The following is a 21,039-nucleotide window of genomic DNA, read 5'->3' on the forward strand; positions in this document are numbered from 1 at the left end:
CCCCTATTCCACAGCCAGCCCTGGCTCACACCAACACCTCTTTATTCAGCACCGGCGCCCCCCGGGCTGGGGGACTGGGTCAGTCCTGTGTCCCTGGTGCCCCCCCGGTGTCCCCCGGGTCCCCGCGGCGCAGGGGGTGACGGCGGGTGGCGGGTGGGGGGCACGTCGTAGTGAATGGGGATGTGGCTGTTCTTGGGGGAGTCATAATGGCTGGGGGGGGCTGCGGGGGTCACAACGTCACCCCCCTCCGGGCAGCTCTCTGCGGGGACAAAAGCAGGTCACAAGTGGCTGTGTCCCCCCACCTTGGGTCCATATGTCCCCCCCAGTGTCCGTGTGTCCCCCAGTGTCCATGTGTCCCCCCCAGTGTCCATGTGTCCCCCCCAGTGTCCGTGTCCCCCCCAGTGTCCGTGTCCCACCGTGGGGCGGCTCCTCGAGGGGCCGGATCTCGGCGTAGGACATCTCCCTGCGCACCGGGGGCCTCATCTCCATGTAGCTGCCTTCGGGGGCCGGGGGGGGCTCCCGGATGGTGGCGTAGGGGCTCTCGCTGCCCAGGGAGCTGCCGCTGCCGCCCAGACCCTCCGGGAGGGAGTCTAGGGGGGGAGAAGTTTGGGGGTCCCCATGGGGGGGGACAGGGAGCAGCAACGTCGGCAGAGTCCCAGCCCCAGCCCCATCCCATTCCCGCCCTTTCCCAATCCCTTCCCCATCCTTTTCCGATCCCAGACCCAGCCCTTCTCTATTGCATTCTGGTCTCTTCCCCTTCCCATCCCCATCCTTTCCCCATCCCACTCCAGTCTCTCCACCATCCCCATCCTTTCCCCACATCATCCCAATCTCATCCCCATCCTTTTCGCCTCCTAGGCCCAGTCTCATTCCTTCTACATCCCATCCCATCCCCATCCTGCCCTGTCCTTTCCCCATCCCATCCCAGCCGTCCTTTCCAATCCCATCCCATCCCATCCCATCCCATTCCCATCCCATTCCCATCTCACTCCCTTTCCCATCCCATCCCATCCCAGACACCCTTTCCCATCCCACCCCATCCCATACCTTTACCTTCATACTTCCCCAGGCTGTAGCTGCAGCTGTAGCTCCGGTCCAGCTGCTCCCCTGCAATGGGGCAGGTTTGGGGTCCCCCCGTGCTCCATCCCAGCCCATCCCGGCCCCTTCCCGGTGGGTGTGAGCCGGGAGGGCTCCCGCTGTCCCCCCTTACCGCTGCTGCCCGTGGCTCCGCGGTGCTTCCAGCCGGGGGGCAGCGTGGTGCTGCCGGCTCCATCCGCAGCCGCTGGGAGCTGCGAGCCGGGGACCTGCAGCCGGACGGGACGGGGCGGAATGGGACGGGACGGGACGGGATGGGATGGGATTGACACGGGGCTCCAGCAGCACCATGGAGCCCCATACACCATGGTGCGCTGTACGGCACCGCAGTGCACGGCACAATGCCATCACGGAGCACCATGCAACACCCTGGTGCACCATACACCAGTGTGCTGCACCGTGGAACACCACACAACACCATCACAGTGCCCCATGCAACACCCTGGTGCGTCAGTGCCGCAGTGCCGTACCTTGACGCTGGCTGTGTCCGGGGCACCGGGGGCCGGCAGCGGGCACTGGGACAGCGTGTGGTAGCTGGGGTTGCAGTAATAGTGTGCGTGGTGGCTCGGGGGCACATCTGGGGGACAGGGGGACACATCAGTGTGGCCACCATGGTGGTGTCCCCATTGCCACCATGCCCAGTATCCTCATTGCCACCATGGCTGGTGTGTCACCACCATTACCTGGCACCATGTAGTCTGACGTGTCCGTCTGTCCTGCCGTATAGGCCACAGCAAGGTGCCGGCTCCCCTTCCCCTTCTGCCGGTGCCGGCACCACAGCCCCGTGGCCACCACGGCCACCAGCAGTGCCACCAGGGCCACCAGGCTGAGCACCACCCCCAGCGAGCTGTAGGCTGCCGGGGGGGCTGGCACGATGGTGTACGGCTGCTCGGGGGTCCCTATGGGGAGGGGACGTGACACAGGGTCCATAGGGTGGCACAGGGGCCCCAGTTGGGTCCCCAGAGCTGCACCCACTCACCATCACCGCAGTGGGGCCCGGTCCTGCCCGGGGCACAGGGACACGTCCCACTGGCCGGGTGGCACGTGGCGTTGTGGGGACAGAGGCAGAGCTGCGCACACTGGAGCCCGAAGGTGCCAGGGGGGCAGGCTGGGGACAGGGGGGACAGAGACAGGCTGCTCGGGGCCATACGGTGCTGTACCAGGACCATGCAGCTCCATACTGGGACCACACAGCTCCATACTGGGGCCTACAGCTCCATACTGGGACATACAGTTCCATACTTGGACCATATGGCTCCATACCGCCTGCTACCATATAGCTCCATGCTGGGACAATATGGGGCCATAGTGCCTGTGACCATCTGGCTCCGTAGCAGGACATACAGCCCTATAGTGCCCAGGACTGTATAGCTCTATACAGGGACGATATAGCTCCCTAGTGGGACCATATAGCCCCATAGTACCTGGGACTGTATGGCTCTGTACTGGGACGATATGGCTCCATACTGCCTGCTACCATATAGCTCCATGCTGGGACAACATGGGTCCATACTGCCTGAGATCATCTAGTTCCATACTGGGACCATACAGCCCCATGGTGCCCAGCACTGTATAGCTTCATACTGGGATGATACAGCCCAACACTTCCTGGGCCCATATAGTTCTATAGTGGGCCCATATAGCTCCATACTGCCTGTGACCATACAGATCCACGCTGGGAAAATACAGCTCCATACTGCCTGGGATCATCTAGCTCCGTACTGCGACAATACAGGCCTATAGTGCCTGGGGCCACCTAGCTCCATACCCGGACATACAGCTCCGTGCTGGGACAATATGACTCCATACTGACTGAGACCATCTACTTCATACTGGGACTATACAGCCCTGTAGTGCCTGGGCCCGTATAGGTCCATAGTGCTCAGGACGAAGCTGGGTAAAGGTCACCCATATTGCCCTATGCTCAGTTCTCCCAGTGGCCCTCAGCCCTCCGGGGGTGCAGACCCATGGCGGGGGGGGTCCACGCCGGGCTGTACCTTCGCCGCAGAGCGCCCCGGTCCATCCGGCCGGGCAGTGGCAGGTCCCCTCGGCGGGGTGACACGTCCCCCCGTGGCGGCACAGGCAGGGCTGGGCGCAGGCGGCCCCCCAGGAGCCGGGGGCACAGGCTGCGGATGGAGCAGGGGATGGGGTCAATGGGCTCAGCCTCGCTCCCCGCTCCCCCCCCGAGCCCCCCGACTCACGCTGGGCGCAGCGGGGACCGCGGAACCCCGGCGCGCAGAGGCAGGAGCCGTTGGCGGGGTGGCAGGAGGAGCCATCGGCGCAGGAGCAGCTCAGGGCGCAGCGCTTCCCGTAGCGGCCGGGCGGGCAGGCTGGGCGACACCGGCTCCTTAGGACGGCGCTGGGGGGTCAATGGGGTGGGTTGTTTGGGGGGGACGGGGGCACTCACGGCGCTGGCAGGAGGGGCCGCGGTACCCCGGGGCGCAAGTACAGGAGCCATCGTGGGGTGAACAAGCGGCTCCGTTGCGGCAGGAGCAGGGTGAGAGGCAGCCGCGGCCCCAGAAGCCGTGGGGACAGCTCTGCTTGCACTGAGCGCCTGCAGGAGAGGGGAATAGGTGATGCTGTGCTGCCTTCAGCGTGAGCGTGAGCCCAGAACCCCTCCGTGTGCTGGGCTGCAGCAACCCGAGTGTGAGCAGCAGGTCATGGAGGGGATCCTGCCCCTCTGCTCTGCTCTGCTCTGTGAGACCCCCCCTGCAGCACTGTGTGCAGTTCTGGAGTCCCCAACGTAAGGACATGGAGCTGTTGGAGCAAGGCCAGAGGAGGCCACGAGGATGAGCAGGGGCTGGAGCAGCTCCCATGGGAGACAGGCTTTGAACACTGGGGATGCTCAGCCTGGAGAAGAGAAGCTGCGTGGGGACCTCAGAGCAGCTTCCAGGGTCTGAAGGGGGCTACAAGGATGCTGGAGAGGGACCTTCATCAGGGACTGGAGTGATAGGACAAGGGGTGATGGGTTCAAACTGAAACAGGGGGGATTTAGGTTGGGTATCAGGAAGCTCTTCCCTGTGAGGGTGCTGAGGCACTGGCACAGGGTGCCCAGAGAAGCTGTGGCTGCCCCATCCCTGGCAGTGTTCAAGGCCAGGTTGGACACAGGGGCTTGGAGCAACCTGCTCTAGTGGAAGGTGTCCCTGCCCGTGGCTTCACATGAGCTTTATAGTCCCGTCCAACCCAACCCATTCCAGGGTTCTATGAAGGCTGAGGGCACAGTGAGGTGCCCCCCATGCCCGGTGTGTCCCCATTACCTGTCCAGCCGGGCAGGCAGCGGCACTCTCCGGTCACTGGGTCACATCCATCAGCGTTGGCACAGTCACACCGCTCCCTGCAGCCCGCCCCGAACGTCCCATTCTGGGGTACAGGGGAGTCAGTGCCGGGGGGTGGCACCGAGCCCCGGTGGCAGCAGCGCGGGCAGAGCTGTGGCACTCACCGGGCAGGGCTGCAGGCAGCGGGGGCTCTGCCAGCCCGGGGGGCAGCGGCACATCCCGCTCTGGGGGTCACAGGCAGCCCCATGGGCACAGTCACAGCTCCGGTTGCAGCCGGGGCCCCACGTGCCGCCGGGACACGGTGTCGAGCAGTCGGGGCCGTGCCAGCCTGTGGGGTGAGGGGACAGTGGGATGGGGGTGAGTGGGGAGGAGTGGTGTCCCTCAGTGTTGGGACCAGTCCTGTCAGTAACATGGACACTGGGATCGGGCACCGTCTTTTGTGGTGCTGTCACACATTGGATGGGATCCAGAGGGACCTGGCCACGCTGGAAAGGTGGGACCATGAGAACGCCATGGGGTTCAATAAGGCCAAGTGCAAGGTCCCGCCCCTGTGTTGGGGCAATCCCAGCACAGACACAGGCTGGGGGAGACGGGATGGAGCAGCCTGAGGAGAAGGACTCAGCTTTGGAGCCAGGCTGAGAGAGCTGGGCTGGGGCAGCTGGAGAAGAGAAGGCTCCTGAAGGGGAGCCCTTAGAGCAGCTCCAGTGCCTAAAGGGGCTCCAGGAAACCTGGAGAGGGGCTTTGGACAAGGGGTGGAGGGATGGGATGAGGAGTAACGGCTTCCGACTGGAGGAGGGAAGAGTTAGATGAGATCCTTGGCAGTGTCCAAGGCCAGGTTGGACACAGGGGCTTGGAGCAACCTGCTCTAGTGGAAGGTGTCCCTGCCCGTGGCTTTAGATGAGCTTTAAGGCCCCTTCCAACACAAACCATCCCATGGTTCCATGGTGGGGACCCCCCCGCCTGCACCCACCTTCCTTGCAGAGGCAGGAGCCGTCGAGGGGGGAGCAGGCCAGTGCGTGCTGGCAGGAGCAGCGCCCCGAGCAGTTGGTGCCAAAGGTGTCGGGGGGGCACAGGGAGGAGCAGTGCTCGTCCTGGGGGGGGACAAGCGCCTCAGCACTGCTGGGACCCCCCCCCCAGGGCTGGGGTGTGTGCTGAACGCCCTGTCCTTCCTCTTGGCATCCCATGGGATGTCCTCTCATGGGAACCACAAGTTGTCCCCAAGGGTGCCTGGATCCCCCCCCAGGCTGTCCCCCAGGCACGCCCAGACCCCAAAACTGCCCCCCCGAGATAACAGGAGCCCCAACCCAGCCCCAACGATGCCCAGAATCCCTCCAAACCTTCCAGACCTTCAGTCTTACCCTAGAACCATCCAGACCCCCACTTTCCACCCCAGAACACACAGACCCCTACTGTCCCCCCCAGGAAACACCGAGATGCCCCCAAGCTCTCCCCAGGACCACCCAGACTGAATTTTCCCTCCCTAGGACCACCCAGAGCCCCACTTCTTCCCCCAGACCCTCATTTTTCCCCCCTACAACTACCCAGACCCCAGTTTCCACTCCACACCCCACTTTCCCCCCCAGGAGCACCAGACCTCCACTCTTCCCATAGTGATGCCCAGATCCCCCTCGTCCCCACAGAGCTGCCCAGACCATCGCTGCACCCCACATGCTGCCCATCCGCATCACCCCGTGTCCCCGCACCGTGTAGCCGGGGGGGCAGTGGCAGAGGCCGGTGGCCCCGTCGCAGACCCCCCCGTGGAGGCAGAGGCAGGGCTGGAGGCAGCCGGCCCCGAAGGAGCTGGGGGGGCAGCTCTCGTTGCAGAAGAGCCCGGCCCAGCCAGGGCTGCAGATGCACTCCCCCAGCAGCGGGTGGCAGCTGGGGGGGACACACTCAGCACCCCCAGTGCTCCCAGTATGGGCCACTGGGGGTGCGGGGAAGGTGCTTTGCAAATTGAGGGGGTATAAAGACATTGCCTTTGGGGGGGGGTTAAGGTCCTCCTGGGCACCCAGTCCGCATCCCAGGGTGGCAGAGTGGGATGGGGTGGGATGAGGGGCAGAAAGGGTGGGATGGAGGGTGATAGGGCAGGATGGGGTGTCAGGGTAGGATGAGAGGTGGGATGGGGGTGATAGGGTGGGATGAGGGGTGGAAAGGGTGGGATTGGGGGTGGGATGGGGGGGTGGATGTGGGTTGGATAGGGGTGGATGTGGGGTGGATAGGGGTGGATGGGGGTGCATGGAATGGATGGGGTTGGATGCGGCCCCACCTCTGGCTGTGCTGCGGGTGGCAGAGGCAGCGGCTCTCGCAGTGCAGCCCGTAGAGCCCGGGCAGGCAGCGCCGCTCCTCGCAGCGGCTCCCCTGGAACCCGGCCTCGCACAAGCAGCCGCCGTCCACATGGAAGCAGCGGCCGCCGTTGGCGCAGTCGCAGTGCTCCCGGCAGCCCGGTCCGTACCGTCCCACCGGGCACCGCTCCCGGCACCTGCAACGGGGGGATCTGCACCGGGACCTGGTACCCCCAGACACCCACCTACCCCCCCCTTGCACCCCTGTCCCCATGTGACCCCTCCCCGTGCACCCCCATCTCCATCTCTCCCCAGTCCCTTGTGCCCCTGCCCCCATGTGTCCCCATGTCCCCCCATCCCAAAGTGCCCAATCCCTATGGTGCCCCATTCCCGTGCCCCATCCCCTGTCCCCCCATTCCTGCTCACTGCTCTCCGGTGAAGCCGGGGGCACACTGGCACTGTCCCCCCTTGGGGTCACAGTGTCCCCCGTTGTGGCAGCGACACTCGCCCTGGCAGCCGGGGCCGAACCGCCCGGGGGGGCACGGCACGGAGCAGATCTCCCCCTGCGCAGGAGCATGGGGGTCAATGGAGACACTGAGGCAGGCACCGCGCTTTGGGGGGGGTGGCTGTCGCAGCCCACCTACCATCCATCCGTGCGGGCAGACGCAGACGGTGGTGCCGGGGGGGTGGCAGATGCCCCCGTTCTGGCAGGGGCAGGGGGTGTCGCAGGGGGTCCCCTCGGGGCACGGCACCTCGCAGCTGCGGGGGGGGGGGGGGAGAGGGATGAGCGGGACCCCCCCAGCGGGGTGCGGGGGCTCCGGCCAGGGTCCCCCCGGACTCACAGGGGCCCGGCGAGGGCCGGGGGGCAGCGGCAGGCGCCGGTGGAGGCGTTGCAGGCGGCGCGGGGGGGGGCAGGCGCAGCGCAGGCGGCAGCCGCGGCCGTAGGTGCCGGCGGGACACGGCTCCTCGCAGCGCGGCGCCGCGAAGCCGGCGGGGCAGTAGCAGGCGCCGCTCAGCGGGTCGCAGGGGGCCCCGTGGTGACAGTCGCAGGGCTGCGCGCAGCCGGGCCCCCAGGAGTGCTCGTCACAGTCTGCGGGGACACCCCCAGTACCGGCCCGTCCGTCCCAGCCCACCGTGTGCCACCGCATCCCACCCTGTGCCACCACATCCTAGCTTGTGCCATCCCATCCCACCCCATCCCACCCCATCCATCCCATCCCATCCATCCCATTTCATCCCATCCCACCCTATCCCATCCCATTCCATCCCATCCCACTCCATCCCATCCCATCCCGCCCCAGCCCACCCCATCCTTGTCCTTTCTCCAACCCATCTCATCCTCATCCCCATCCCAATCCCATCCCCATCCATCTCCAACCTTATCCTATCTTCATCCCCATCTGATGTCCATTTGAATCTCCATCCCCATCCCATCCCATTCCCATCCCATTCTCCATTCCCATCCCAATCTCCCCATCCCATTCTCCATCCCCATCCCATTCTCCATCCTCATCTCATTCTCCATCCCCACCCCATTCTTCATCCCCATCCCATTCCCTGTCCCCATTCTACTCTCCATCCCTCTCCCAATCTCCCTCCCCATCCCAATTTCCCCTATATCCCCCCCTATCTCCATCCCCACCCCCCTCCCATCCCAACCTCCATCCTGTCCCCATCCCATCCCCATTCACCCCCTTCCCGTGTCCCATCCCGTGTCCCCATCCCATCCCGCACCGCTGGAGCAGTCGGGGCCGCGCCAGCCCGGCTCGCACTGGCACCGCTCCGGGGCCACGCACCGCCCGTGGACACACTCCTGCGAGCAGCGCGCTGCGGGGACAGGGCCGGGGGGGGCTGAGCGGGGACACGGGCCCCCGGAGCCCCCCAGCCCGCCCCGCTCGCCGCACTCACGGACGCAGGTCCCCCGGCTCTCGTAGTAGCCCTGGCAGCACTGGTAGCGCCGGCGGGACTCGGTGCGGATCGTCTGCCGGTACTCGGTGCGGTGCACGATCCTGCGGCACCGCCGCCATCAGCGGGGACACAGCAACGGGCCCCCGGGACAGCCTGCAATGGGGACAGCCCCCACAGCCCCCCCGGGACACCCTGCAGTGGGGCAGCCCCAATCCAACCCCCCATGGCCCTTGCAGTCCCCGAAGGGTGCCGGGGTAGGGGATTGCCCCAACCTCTGCTGCAGGCAGGGCAGTGGAGTGCCCATCACCGTGGGGCAGGGCTCGCCGGAGGACACGACGTGGGGTTTGGTGTAGGATTCCTTCACAGCCACCGTGAAGCTGCCGATGGGTGGGACACAGGGTGATGGATGGTGACGGCAGGTCCTGGGGGGACCCCACCACCGTCACCCCCAGCGCCCCCAGTGCCCCCAGTCCTACCTCTCCCAGTAGCTGCAGACGTTGGGGTCGCTGGGCCGGAGGGCGGACAGGAGGCAGAAGTGCAGCGCCAGCGCCGCAGCCCGCAGCACCATCCTGCATGGAGAGACCACGGCTTCACCCTCTGCCCCACCGCATTCCCGATCCACACCCTCCACCCCCGGCTCCGGAGCAAGATCCGGCATCCCCATGGAGCTGCCTTCAGCATTCCTCAATCCCAGCCCCAGCACCGGTCTGTGCCAAGGGGAAACCGAGGCACGGCCGCGCTGGGTGGCCCCAAGCAGCCTCATCCCAGCATCCCGACGCTGCATCCTGGCATCATCCCATCCCTGTACGGGAGGCACCCGAGGTGCCAGGGTGGAATTCGGGATGGATGGCGGCTCCCACCCGCTGGCACGGCGCCGCGTGGCCCCAGTTCAACCCGTTCCGTGTTTATTCCCAGTTGTGCTTCCTGGATCCATCATCTTCTTGCTCAACCCAATGAGGGTCCGGCTTTGCCGGGGCGGCTCCGGGATCGCTGCCAGCCTTGGGGCTGGGAAAGGGGGACAAGGAGGGGACCCCGAGCCCGCGGTGCCGTGTTTACCGGGACAAGTGTGCTACGGCTGAACCCGGTGGCGGGGAAGGAAACAGAGGTTTCCTGGTCGGCACATCGGCGCAGCTGGATTTATGGACGCTTCCACGCTGCTCCGGCCAGGGGACACCCCAAAAGTGCTGCCCCGGCAGCCCCCGGAGTTCATCCGGTGAGATGGAGGGAGCGGGTGACCCCCCTTTATCCCGCAGCCGGTGGGTTTGGGTGGAAAAACTCTTTTAATGGGAAAGTTTCTCCCTTCGGCTCCCAGCGGTGAGGAATTAACTGCTCATTAGTTGAGAAATTGGATCCTCCCGAGGGGGCAGAGCCGGGAAGACCCTCCCAGCCCTCCCATGGCCCCGCTGCCGGCCCCATTCCCTGCTCCAGCAGTGTGGGGGGGGCCTCCGCGCTGCTCCAAACAACAGGAACTGCTGGGAGATGCTGGCAGGAAAAGCGAGGAGTCATCAAAACCCGCTGGTGGGCCCCATCTGCTCCTCACTGGGGGGGCCTGGCCGGGGGAAACAGCCCTCCAAAGGTCGCCATAGGGACAAGAGACCCCCCCCCCCCCCAAAGAGCCATTGCTCTGGGGCCACCCCATGGGTGCCCCTTAGCACGCCTGGGTTAGCACACCCTAACCATCACCGGTGATGGGGTGACATGACCCAGAGGGAACAGCATGGGGTGGGCAGCAGGGCTGGGGACCAGGGAGCAGGGGACCAGGGGACAAGGGACCAGGGGCTCAGGGGACCAGCCCTGCCCCATCCTTGTCTGGGACACGGCGCTGGGGGGCCCCCCCGGAGCCGCTATCTCTGCTCCGGCGCTTCCTCCGGCACAACCCGATGGGTGACGAGTTTCCTCCGGAGGCTTCAGACCCACAGGGATGGGGCTGGGTGGGGGGGACAATGATGAAGGTCAGGATCAGAGTCAGGATCAGGGTCAGGATCAGGGTCAGCATCAGCAATGGGATCACCACAGGGTGTCACAGCAGCGTCATCCCACTCTCCCCTCATCCCCTGTCCCCCCATCACCATCCCCTCGCCTTGTCCGCTGGGACCCTGCGACATTCCCAAGCCCCTGGCACGGCGCTGAGAGCGTCCCCTCCGGCGGCACCCCCCAAACCCAGCCCTGGGGACGGTGGCACTCACCTGGCCGGAGGCCACGGTGCCGTGGGGCTGGCGCTGGCGGCGTCGGAAGCGGAGGCAGGGCCGGGGCCGCTGTCAGGAAGTTTGGGAGTTTGGCCGCGGAGACGACTGCGGAAAAGGGAAAAAAATAAAAACCCCGCGAGCTTCTGGGTGGGTTTTTCTTTAAAAGCTCTTTTCTGGCCACAAATCAGCGAGTTTGGGAAGGGCAGCAGCAGCTCCCGGCGCTGGGGGAAGGAATGGGGCCGTGGGGATGCTCCAACCGTGGTCAGGTCCCATCCCCCTGTGTCCCATCAGTGTCCCCCCATCGGTGTCCCCGTCCCCCGAGGGCTCTGTAGGGACCTGCGAACCCCGTGTCCGTGCGTCCAGCCCTGCCCGCCCCACGGCTGGTGACCGCAGGATGGAAACATGGCCCCAATGAGGGTCCATTCCGGCTTCTCCCGCCCCGGTGCTGGCACCCATGGGCATGAGGACGGGACCCCCGGGCAGGGCTTTGCTGTGGCTTAACAGCAGCATCTGGTGGCAACGTGGGGAAGAGCCTGGGGCTGGTGTCCGTATCCCAGACCATTACCCTGCCGTCCCAGCACATCATCCCTGCATCCCGGCACACGGCATCCCAGAATCCCAGAATCCTGAACACACGTCGCCTCTGGATCGCAGCTACACATTGTTCATGCATCCTGACATCCCAGGTACGCATCATTCCTGCATCCCAACAGGCACACATGGCCCCTGCATCCCAGGAAGACATCATCCCTGCATCCTGGGATCCCAGACACACATCATCCCCGTTACACATCATTCCTGCATCCCAACATCCCAGGCACACGTTGTCCCTGCATCCCAGGCATGGATTGTCTCTGTCTCTCAGTATCCCAGGCACACATCATCTCCACATCCCAGAATCCCAGACACAAGTCATCCCTGCCTCCCAGCATTGCAGACATGTATCACCCTTGCATCCCAGACACATCCCATCCCTACATCCCGGGATGGTCCCTTCCAACCCAAACCATTCTGATCCGATGATTCTAAAAGCCAGGAATACTTTTTCAGTGCCATCTCTTCCCATAGGATTTGAGCACCAGCCCCGAGAAAATCCGCTCCGGTTATTTCCAGCCTCTGGGAAGGGGTTTTAGCAGGATTTATAATTCATTCCTAATCTTGGAAGCGAATTTCCCGGCTGCACATGGATGTAGCACATGGATGTAGCACATGGAATGTCACCGAAGCGGGACGCGCGGGGTCCGGCCGGCGGGACCGTGTCCCTGTGGCACTAGGTGGCGGTGGCACAGCGCCGCTGGTCCCATCCCACATCCCACCTCACGCCGAGCCCTTGGCCACTGTCCCGGGAGCTTTGTGTGCTCGGAGCGAGGTGGGAAACCACCTTTCCGGGCGGTTTCCATGTGGTGGGAAGGCTCTGGAGCAGGTTATCCAAGGAATTGTGGCTGCCCCATCCCTGGCAGTGTTCAAGGCCAGGTTGGACACAGGGGCTTGGAGCAACCTGCTCTAATGGAAGGTGTCCCTGCCCGTGGCTTTAGATGAGCTTTAAGGTCCCTTCCCACCCAAACCATTCCAGGATTCCATGTTTATTTCCTGGTCAGCCCAAGCAGCCGCTGTTTACAAAAGCAGGAAAACTTTATTTAGAATGGAAAAGCTTGGGCAGCAGGAACAGCCTGTCCAGTAGAACCGTCCCCCCCACACCCATTCCTCAAAGTGCTCCCATGGGAAGCACAGCTCATCCCACTTACCTCTTGGGAGCACTGGGAACCCCACAGCAGCCGGTGCCATGGGGGAATGGAGGCATTTAGGTTTCCTTCATCCATCTTCTCATCTCCTGTGCTGAAAACACAGAACAATGTCCCCTCCGGAGACTTCCGCAGGAATCCTGCTAATGTCATCTGCTCGGGCATGAGGTATTGTTAAGGGAAGAGTCTTATTTCCCAGCTGGAATTTTTTCATGTCCAAGTTTTGCTTCCGTCTATGAAAGCTGGGAAATGACGTGATGCATCCGAGAGCTGGGCATGGGGCTGAGCTCACTCACACCTTCATCCTCAGCACAAACCCCATCCATGGTCGTGGTGCAATTCCCGCCAGGCTTCACCGCGCTGGGATGCTCCGAGCATAGAACCATGGAATGGGTTGGGTTGGAAGGGACCTTAAAGCTCCTCCAGTTCCAACCTTCCAGGGACACCTTCCACTAGAGCAGGTTCCTCATGAGAAGCAAGATCCAGCTTTGCCATCCCTTTCTGGAAAAGCCTTTTTGGGTTGTGACTGCCACGTTGGGGGTTCCCACGGGAAAAGCATGGTTCCCACACTGCTCCCTTGCTGCGAGACCTTTCCAGGTTGGATTTCAGCATGTAAACTTGAAAGGGAAGAAGCCACAAAATCCCAGATATTGAGCAAAGTGGGAGTTAGAGGGGGTGGGAAAGGGATCTGAGGTGGGGAACATGTTGGTTTGGTTGCTCTTTGGGCAGTGTTCCTGCTCTGTGTTGAGGGATGTGCAAAGCAAATAAGAACAAACCTGAAAGAGAAACTAAATGAACAAAACCAGAGGGTTTTCCTTCTCCAGCCAGAAACACAACTGCAAATCCACCCCTGCATCTCCCAATGGGACCCAAGGACCATCCCTCCCACCAGAAGATGCAGGATGCTGCAGTGATGCTCAAGCTGGACATCGAGGTGCTCACAAACAGCAGAATCTGGGGAGGAAGGTTTATTTGACCCCTTAGGGTGCATTTAACCCACTCCCGTGGCACCATCTCCATGCTGCAGGTTCTGTGTTTCCTGGTTATTCCATGTTTTTCCAAGTTTTACGTCATCCCATCCAACGAGGAGCCACTCTCAGTCCCAAGGTGGCCAATCCCTTTGAATCCAGACTCCAAGCTTCCACACCAAGTCTGTCCTTCCAAGCCCATCCAATAAAAGCCACCAGCACCCTCATTCTCCTTCCTTGTCCCCTCCCCATCACTTTACGCCACAATATCTTAACTCTTTCATGGCTCTACATCTCCCCAGGCACTTCCCAGCTGAGCCGGCAGCTCTGATCCCAGTGGGATTCATCCCAACAAGGTCAGATTTATACTTGGATTGAAAGCTTGAGGGGAGGGTTGGAAGACGTTCCCTTCCTGCCTGCTCAGAGGCATTCTGCTGTGCTTAGCCCTTTGCCAAGCATCTCCCCGTGGATGGGAAAAGTCCTTTGGGAAAAGCAGGGATGGCTCTGGGAGGCGGCAAACTGGGTTTGGGATGTGCTTGAGAAGTGCTTCAGTTGGGTCCTCTCTTAGGCAGCAAAAAGATAATCTGCCTTTGGAATCCTTGGCTTAAAATCCATAGGAATGTTTGTCTTAAATCAATAGGAATCCTTGGATTAAATCAATAGGAATCCTTGGATTAAATTAATAGGAATCCTTGGCTTAAATCAATACAAATCATTGCATTAAAATCCACAGGAATCCTTGGTTTAAACTGATAGGAAACCTTGGCTTAAATTGACAGGAATCCTTAGCTTTAAATCGATAGGAATCCTTGGTTGTCGGGATGCTGGGATGAGGCTGCAGGAGCATCATCCTCCAGGCATTTGGCTGGAGAAAACTGAAGTAGGGCTGAGAAAAGAGTTTTGGGATGGGGCAAACCTGCCTCGGTGGATGGTGGATGAAGACAAGGCGAGAGCATGGTCGGAGCCTCCTCCCAAGGTTGTCCCATGTTCCTGGCTGGGAAGGGATCTCTTCTTTCTATCTCAAAATCCAGCTCTTCTCTCACTTTCCAACATTTATCCTGCTCTTTCCCAGTTTACCAACATCCATCCCCCACAACATGTCCAAGAGCCAGGAAAATACATCCCACCCATCACACTCGAGAGGATCTTGGATGAATACGTGGGGGTTTCCCTATGAAATCCCCTTTTATTCCTGCATCAGCAATAAAGTCCCACCTCCTGCTCCTCTGATTCCCCTTTTCCTTCACACCAGTAAACACCAGTTCCCACCAGCATCACGTCAGCTCCTCGGGGACCTTCTGCACCTTTTCCCCTCAAAGCAGAAGAGCTGGATCCTATTTTCCTCCCCATTCCTCTCCCAGGAAATGTTTTCCTACTTTGGTTTAGAGGAGAAGGGAAATAAGCAGCTGGTACCAACGTGGATCAAAGCACCACGAGCTTGAGCTGACCATGCCCCAAATGTGGCTCCTAAACCATCCCAACCCAGGGTGTTTCTAGCTGTGACCTGTTCAATTTGCTGCTTACTGAAGGGGAAACTGAGGCATGGGAAGGTGAAATGAAGCCAAGTACAAGCAGTCCCCCAAGATTTAAAGGGAAGTCAGGAACCGAATCTGGCTCCCAGGCGTCATTTCTGCCTTCGCCTCTCTCTGCACGGAGGAGTTGCTATTAATAACATACACTCTGTTGTAACATAATCAAAACCATCCTCCCTCTATGTGCGAGCTCGTCCAGCGGCTCTGACCTTCCCTGGGGAATAAACTTCCCAAGATTTGCAACTCAGCCATTGGAAAGCTCTTTGCGAAGGGAAAACCTGCCTTGGCCGGAGCATCGCACATCTCCTGCTCCATACGGGACCACTCCAGCCCAGCTGGGCATCGCTCCGCTTGGCAAACTGCAGCAAAACCTGGATCCGAGTGTGGGGCTGCTCGGTCCAGCCCTCAGAAGAGTCATTTCCTGCCTCCGCTGGGACGTCTGGAGACATTCCCGAGCCGCAGCGCCGAGCACCAGCGGGCGACACCGGAACGTAGGATGACGAACTTCTTCATGGCGGTGCTCCTGGTTCTTCATTTCTCACTGGGTAAATGTGTTTCTCTGCTTTTCTGGCTCACAAGTTGATGCTTTCCCGCTGCAAAGTGCTGGGATCGAGGTATTCCTCGGATGCTGCGTGGGATTCGGGGTGGGGTCCTGCAGGATGAAAGGTCTTGGGGTGTTTGCTTGGGCGCTGATCTAGTGGAAGTTGTCCCTGTCTGTGGCAGGGGGTTGGAATTGGACGAGCCTTAAGGTCCCTTCCATCCCAACCCATTCCATGATTCCATGATTCTAGGGGGGGTCAGGAGCAATAAAAAGACCCATGGAAAAGCACACTGGAATTACTAACAGTTATATGTAGTATGTGCTTGGGAGAGTATGGTCTGTGCTTGCAGAATGAGTCTGATCATTAATGTTTTCCATATTGCATCCCTAACCACTCAATACACAGCTGGGAGCTATGGAAAGAGACAGATACAGGCAAGGGGGGGTGGGAAAACCGAACCCAAGAGGATTTCCTGAAGTATTAGTTAGGTGGGCACTTGGGAGACATGGGAGGAAAAGCATGGGACTGGCAGGGACGAGGCAGGAACCTGAAGTGAATGAGGGATGGACACACGTGCAGTGAAGTCAAGCTGCTGGGAATGGGAGGCAGCGGGAAGCACCGGCTGAGGGGAGCTGAACTGGAAGCTGGCAGCTGCAAAGAGCCTTCTTCCTCCTTCTCCTCTTCCTCCTCCTCCTCCACGAGGAGGAACTGAGCCAAATGTGAAACATCCAAGGGTTAAAAGCAGCCGCGGAGGGGGAATTCCAGATGGAAGCTTTTTGCCGCCATCCACCTCCTCTATTATTCCTAGCGCGGCTCCAGTGTAAATACAAGAGCCAACTTGGAATAACGTTCTCGGAAAGCTTTGGGCATGGGATAATGTGCCCCGAGGGCCGGGGCTGACGGCACCGGAGCCAAGAGGGACAGAGGAATTGCGAAGGGCGAGCGTGGGAAGGCGCAGGGGGTGGATGGGCAGCTCCGGTCTGAGATTCCCTGAAAGCTTGGGAATTGTGTGTGTGTGAGGGACAGAGGAGGCCCCCAATGCAAGAGGGACGTGGAGCTGCTGGAGCGAGGCCAGAGGAGGCCATGGAGCTGCTGCGAGGGCTGGAGCAGCTCTATGGAGCCAGGCTGAGAGAGCTGGGCTGGTCCAGTCTGGCCGTTGCCCCCTTTCTCCCCATTCCACATGTGTTCCAATGGCACAGTTGTGCTCAGTTCTCCATCAGCAGGTTCAGGACGGTTCTATGCTCTGCACAACTCAACCATCCCTTCCTGGGAATGGCAGCCTTGTTGCTCCTCTGTTGGCCACGTGCCCTCTTTGTGCCGTGTTATTCCTGCATGGATAGACCCACAAACCCCATGTGGGATGCACAAAGCAACCTCTGTGCTCCCTTTGGCTTCAAAGCGCCATTAGGGTTCACCGCATCATGCTGTTGGTGTGAAGGCTCTGGTGGAATGATGGGCCATTGGGAATCCATTATCCATGTGAAGCTGCACCCAGCAGCTCGATGAGTCTCTGCTTACATTGTGGATGGTGAACCCTTCTTCTCTGCTTGGCTTTAGGGAATGCTGAGCTGGAAGGAGAAGAGGATATCTCAGAGTTCTTATATGACTACGCATCTCGATTCAGTGAGAAATCCTTGTCTTTAGGGTTTTTTGGGGGGGGTCTGGTCATTTTATGCAAGCTGCATGAGCAAACTGGAGTAACAACAATGGGAAGGATGCTGGGAAGTCTCTATCCAGCCTCCTCCAGGCTTTGCCCACCTAAACCTATGCAATGGCAGGGAAAAGACACCGAATCAAGACCTCTGCAATTACAACTAGACATTGAAGTCATCCCACCTCCCCGTGCTGCCACCAGTACCCTTAGGCTTGAATTTAAGCCCAAAGCTCAATGCTGAACGGAACTGAGGAGCTGTCTTGTGGCATCGGAGCTCTGCAGCAATGAAAATGGGTCTGAGGTTGGGGAGATGCTGCTGAGATGAAGCCATGATATAAAGGTGGGACTCATCTCACCTGAGGCTGGATGATGTGAGCCCCCAATCCCCTGTAGTGGCAGTGGAGAGAAAATGGTACCCAACATCTCCACTGGCTTTCAAAGCAGCATCTGATGAAGACATTGATGTGTCTCAGGTGAGAGCTGGGCTGGTTCAGCCTGGAGAAGAGACGGCTCCTTAAGGGGAGACCTTAGAGCAGCTCCAGTGCCTAAAGAGGCTCCAGGAAACCTGGAGAGGGGCTTTGGACAAGGGATGCAGGGACATGACAAGGGGAACCCAAACCAGGCTGGGATTCCATGGTTATTATATGGCTTGGGTGGGTAGGACCCCTGCCTGGCTCTATGAAATGCTGGCACAGCCTCACCAGGACATTCCTGTCATTCCAGGTGATTACTTGTATGCAACTGTTGAGTATTATTCCGAGAACAGCACAATATTGCCCACCACGTATTCCTATGGGGTGAGTTGGACTCTCTCTTCCCCCTTCCAAGAACAGGGCCCTTCCTTGCTGAAAGCACTGGTACAAGGAGAAATAAATGGATGAAACCCATGGATGCGAAATCTCTGCACGTCTCAGATGAATTTGGGCAGGGGGTGTCCATACCAGAGCTGGGATCCATTTGCATAGGCTTATTTTGCCAGTTGGCACAGGAGAAACCCAGTTCTCCTGATTGAATAAGATCAACCCCATCCTCATGGATGTATCCTTCGGGATATGGGTTAATCCTATGTTGTGACATTAGAGGTTATTCCTTTCCCTCTACATCCAACCGAGCACCGTCGGGGCTTTGGGGAGGGGATGCCACCCCTCAGAGTCCAGGGATACCTTTGGGACAGAGGAGGATGCTCCAGGGCAGTGATGGGATAATTGGGAAGGCAGAGGTGCCCATCGGGACACAAACTCTGCCTCTGGCTTTCAGCACATGAGACCAAGTGATGTTTGACTTGATTTATTTGCCTTGGCTTGCCAGGAATACCAGGAATACCAGGAATACCCGGAGCACCAAGAGTCGGTGGGATCAGCCCTGCGGTGCCATGTCCCCATCCTCATCCTCAGCCTCCTGGGCTTCCTGCTATGACCCCCCCACCATGCTCAGAAGGTACTAAAGCCTTGTAGGACCGAAGCACTCACTGAGGGCCAGGTTGGAGCAATCTGCTCTAGTGGAAGGTGTCCCTGGTTGGACTTGAATGAGCTTTAAGGTCCCTCCCAACCAAAGCTATTCCATGGCGCTGTTTTTAAGGCAGCAAAATTCCCTTCTTCCTAAAGCAGCAACAAGCAGCAGCTTTTCAGACCGATAATAAACCCTTTCCCTGCAATGCCAGGGGCAACCAGAGCAGCTCCGAGTGCTACTTACAGGCATTTTAGGGTATTTTCCACCCAAATACCTCTTTGCATTGAGCCCTCAGTGTGTGAATGGGGTGAACCCTTAGTGGTGTCTCAGCACCCAAACCCCCTTTCCTTCCAGCAGCTGAATCTCACCATCATGCAGGTGCACACGAAACCCCCATCCCTGCCACAATCCTGCTTTGAAACACAATGGGAGGACGTGGCACTTCCTCACCTTTTCCCCCCATTTCAGGCACAGCAGCTTGGATGGAGACCGGGACATGGGCACAGCGTTGGGAATGACACCACATCCTCCAAGAGGAGCCGGCACCTTCCTTTACAGTGACTCGATGTACAAAGCTTGCAGTAGATGGATGGTGCTGTCCCGAGCCATAAACATTGTGCAAACACTGAGGAGCTTTGTACTGAGCAGGTTCTTTCCTCTTCCCTCTGATTCCGCTGTAAATATGAACTCCTGCCAATGAAATTGGTGTCTGGGCTCTTGTGTGAAGCCACCAACATGTTCCAGGAAAGTGGGAGGAATCCAGCCCCGAGCTGGGCTCACCTGCTCCAATTCCTACCCCAGTTATCCAGGATAACCTCAGCACCTCAGGGACATCCCGTCCCCCCAGGCCACAGCATTAAATGGGGCTGGTTTGGGACAAACCCTCCTTGGTGGCAACCATCCATCATGAGGTTCACAGTGGCATCAGAAGGATCATTTCAAGCATCTAAACCCCTCAGCTGGGCAAAGCAGGCAGAAGTTGGCCACTTAGCGGTCTCCAGACTTGCTCTTTATAGTCCTTATACTCTAGAAAGCAATGTCTGTGGTGCAATGAGTTGGACGAGCTCCTCCAATCCCTCCAGCTCCCTATGGAGAACAAACAGTGCCAGGAATGGGGGGTTTTGGTCAAGAAGGATGAGTTTGGAAGGCTCCTCCTCTTGGCGCAGCTCTGGGGGGATGCAATCCGTGTCCACGCTGCTTTGCTTTGGAAGAGTTATGGGGAAGGAGGGGCAGCAAACCCGGCCCGGGGCACCCAAGCGGCCTTGGAGCTCCCACAGGTTGAGTCAACCCACCGGGCAGAGCTCATGGAGGTCACATCTGCACGGCCCCGGGTCTGCAGAGCTCCGGGCACCCTCCACCTTCACACCCCAGGTAGAAACACCCCGGTCTGCTGGGGCAGGAACATCCCAAACCCCCCCATCTCCTCCACACAGAGCAGCGGGGCCATCACCAGCCGGTCCCGCCGTCCCTCCCCCGGCCCCTGGGATTATCCCACCAAAGCTGAAGGATTTGGTTTTCCAGGGAAGCCGAGAGGCTCCGGAATAGCGCCCGGAGCTACTGAGACCCGAATGTGCTGCCAACCAGTGCCACCTCCCGGCTCCGCGCTGCTATGGAAGGCAATGAGGAATCCCGGAGGGGTTTGCGTTGAAGGGATCTTAAAGCTCATCCAGCTCCAACCCCTGACACCGGGATGCTGCGAGGGCTGGAGCAGCTCTGCTCTGGAGCCAGGCTGAGAGAGCTGGGCTGGGGCAGCTGGAGAAGAGAAGGCTCCTGAAGGGGAGACCTTAGAGCAGCTCCAGTGCCTAAAGGGGCTCCAGGAAACCTGGAGAGGGGCTTTGGACAAGGGATGGAGGGACAGGACAAGGGGAATGGCTTTAACCTGCCAGAGGGGAGATTGAGATGAGCTCTGAGGCAGAAGCTCTTCCCTGTGAGGCTGGTGGGACACATGGCAGAGGGTTGGGGCTGGATGAGCTCTTCCCTCGTGGGACCTGCAGTCCTGCCCATGATACCAGGAGTGAGCAAAAGCACTTGTGTAAGTGAAAATACTGAGGGTCGAAGTTGTTATTTTGCTGCTTTCTCTTTGGAAAGGCAGGTCTGTGCCTCTAAGCCAAGATCTCACCCAGGGTCCTTTCCAGCCCTAGAGTCGGGAGCTCTTCCCAAAGCTGGGGATGAACCCATCCTCCCTCCCAAGTTGCTTTCCCTGCTCTATCCCTTTTCCCTCCTTGGTGCAATGCCCAACCCTCGGCTCTGCCAGCGCCGCCCAGTTCTCCCAGCAAACCCCTGCGGGATAAGCTGCTTTAACACAAAGAGGATTTCCCTTCGGGTTTGAAACCCTCTCCTGGTCATCGCCAGGCAAGAAGCAAGCAGAAGGTCTCTCAAGGTCTCTGGTGGTTTCTAGCAGCACCT

General features: G+C 59.9%; 1 protein-coding gene across 1 annotated transcript; it reads right to left on the reverse strand.

Moving 5' to 3' along the window:
* Positions 1-25: 25 nt before the first annotated feature.
* On the reverse strand, positions 26-12,734 carry PEAR1 (platelet endothelial aggregation receptor 1). The gene is given in 25 exon segments (XM_030473919.1): positions 26-259; positions 417-590; positions 1,054-1,107; positions 1,211-1,304; positions 1,566-1,672; positions 1,779-1,994; positions 2,075-2,203; positions 3,093-3,221; positions 3,297-3,425; positions 3,503-3,649; positions 4,353-4,455; positions 4,535-4,698; positions 5,341-5,461; positions 6,074-6,248; positions 6,637-6,849; positions 7,079-7,215; positions 7,297-7,411; positions 7,495-7,562; positions 7,564-7,742; positions 8,387-8,479; positions 8,561-8,661; positions 8,833-8,937; positions 9,037-9,129; positions 10,747-10,851; positions 12,492-12,734. Coding segments are annotated over 25 exon segments (3,225 nt in total). The 5' UTR covers positions 12,548-12,734; the 3' UTR covers positions 26-41.
* Positions 12,735-21,039: the final 8,305 nt, after the last annotated feature.

This window comes from Strigops habroptila, chromosome 22 (genome assembly GCF_004027225.2).
Source record: "Strigops habroptila isolate Jane chromosome 22, bStrHab1.2.pri, whole genome shotgun sequence".
Classification (NCBI taxonomy): Eukaryota; Metazoa; Chordata; class Aves; order Psittaciformes; family Psittacidae; genus Strigops; species Strigops habroptila.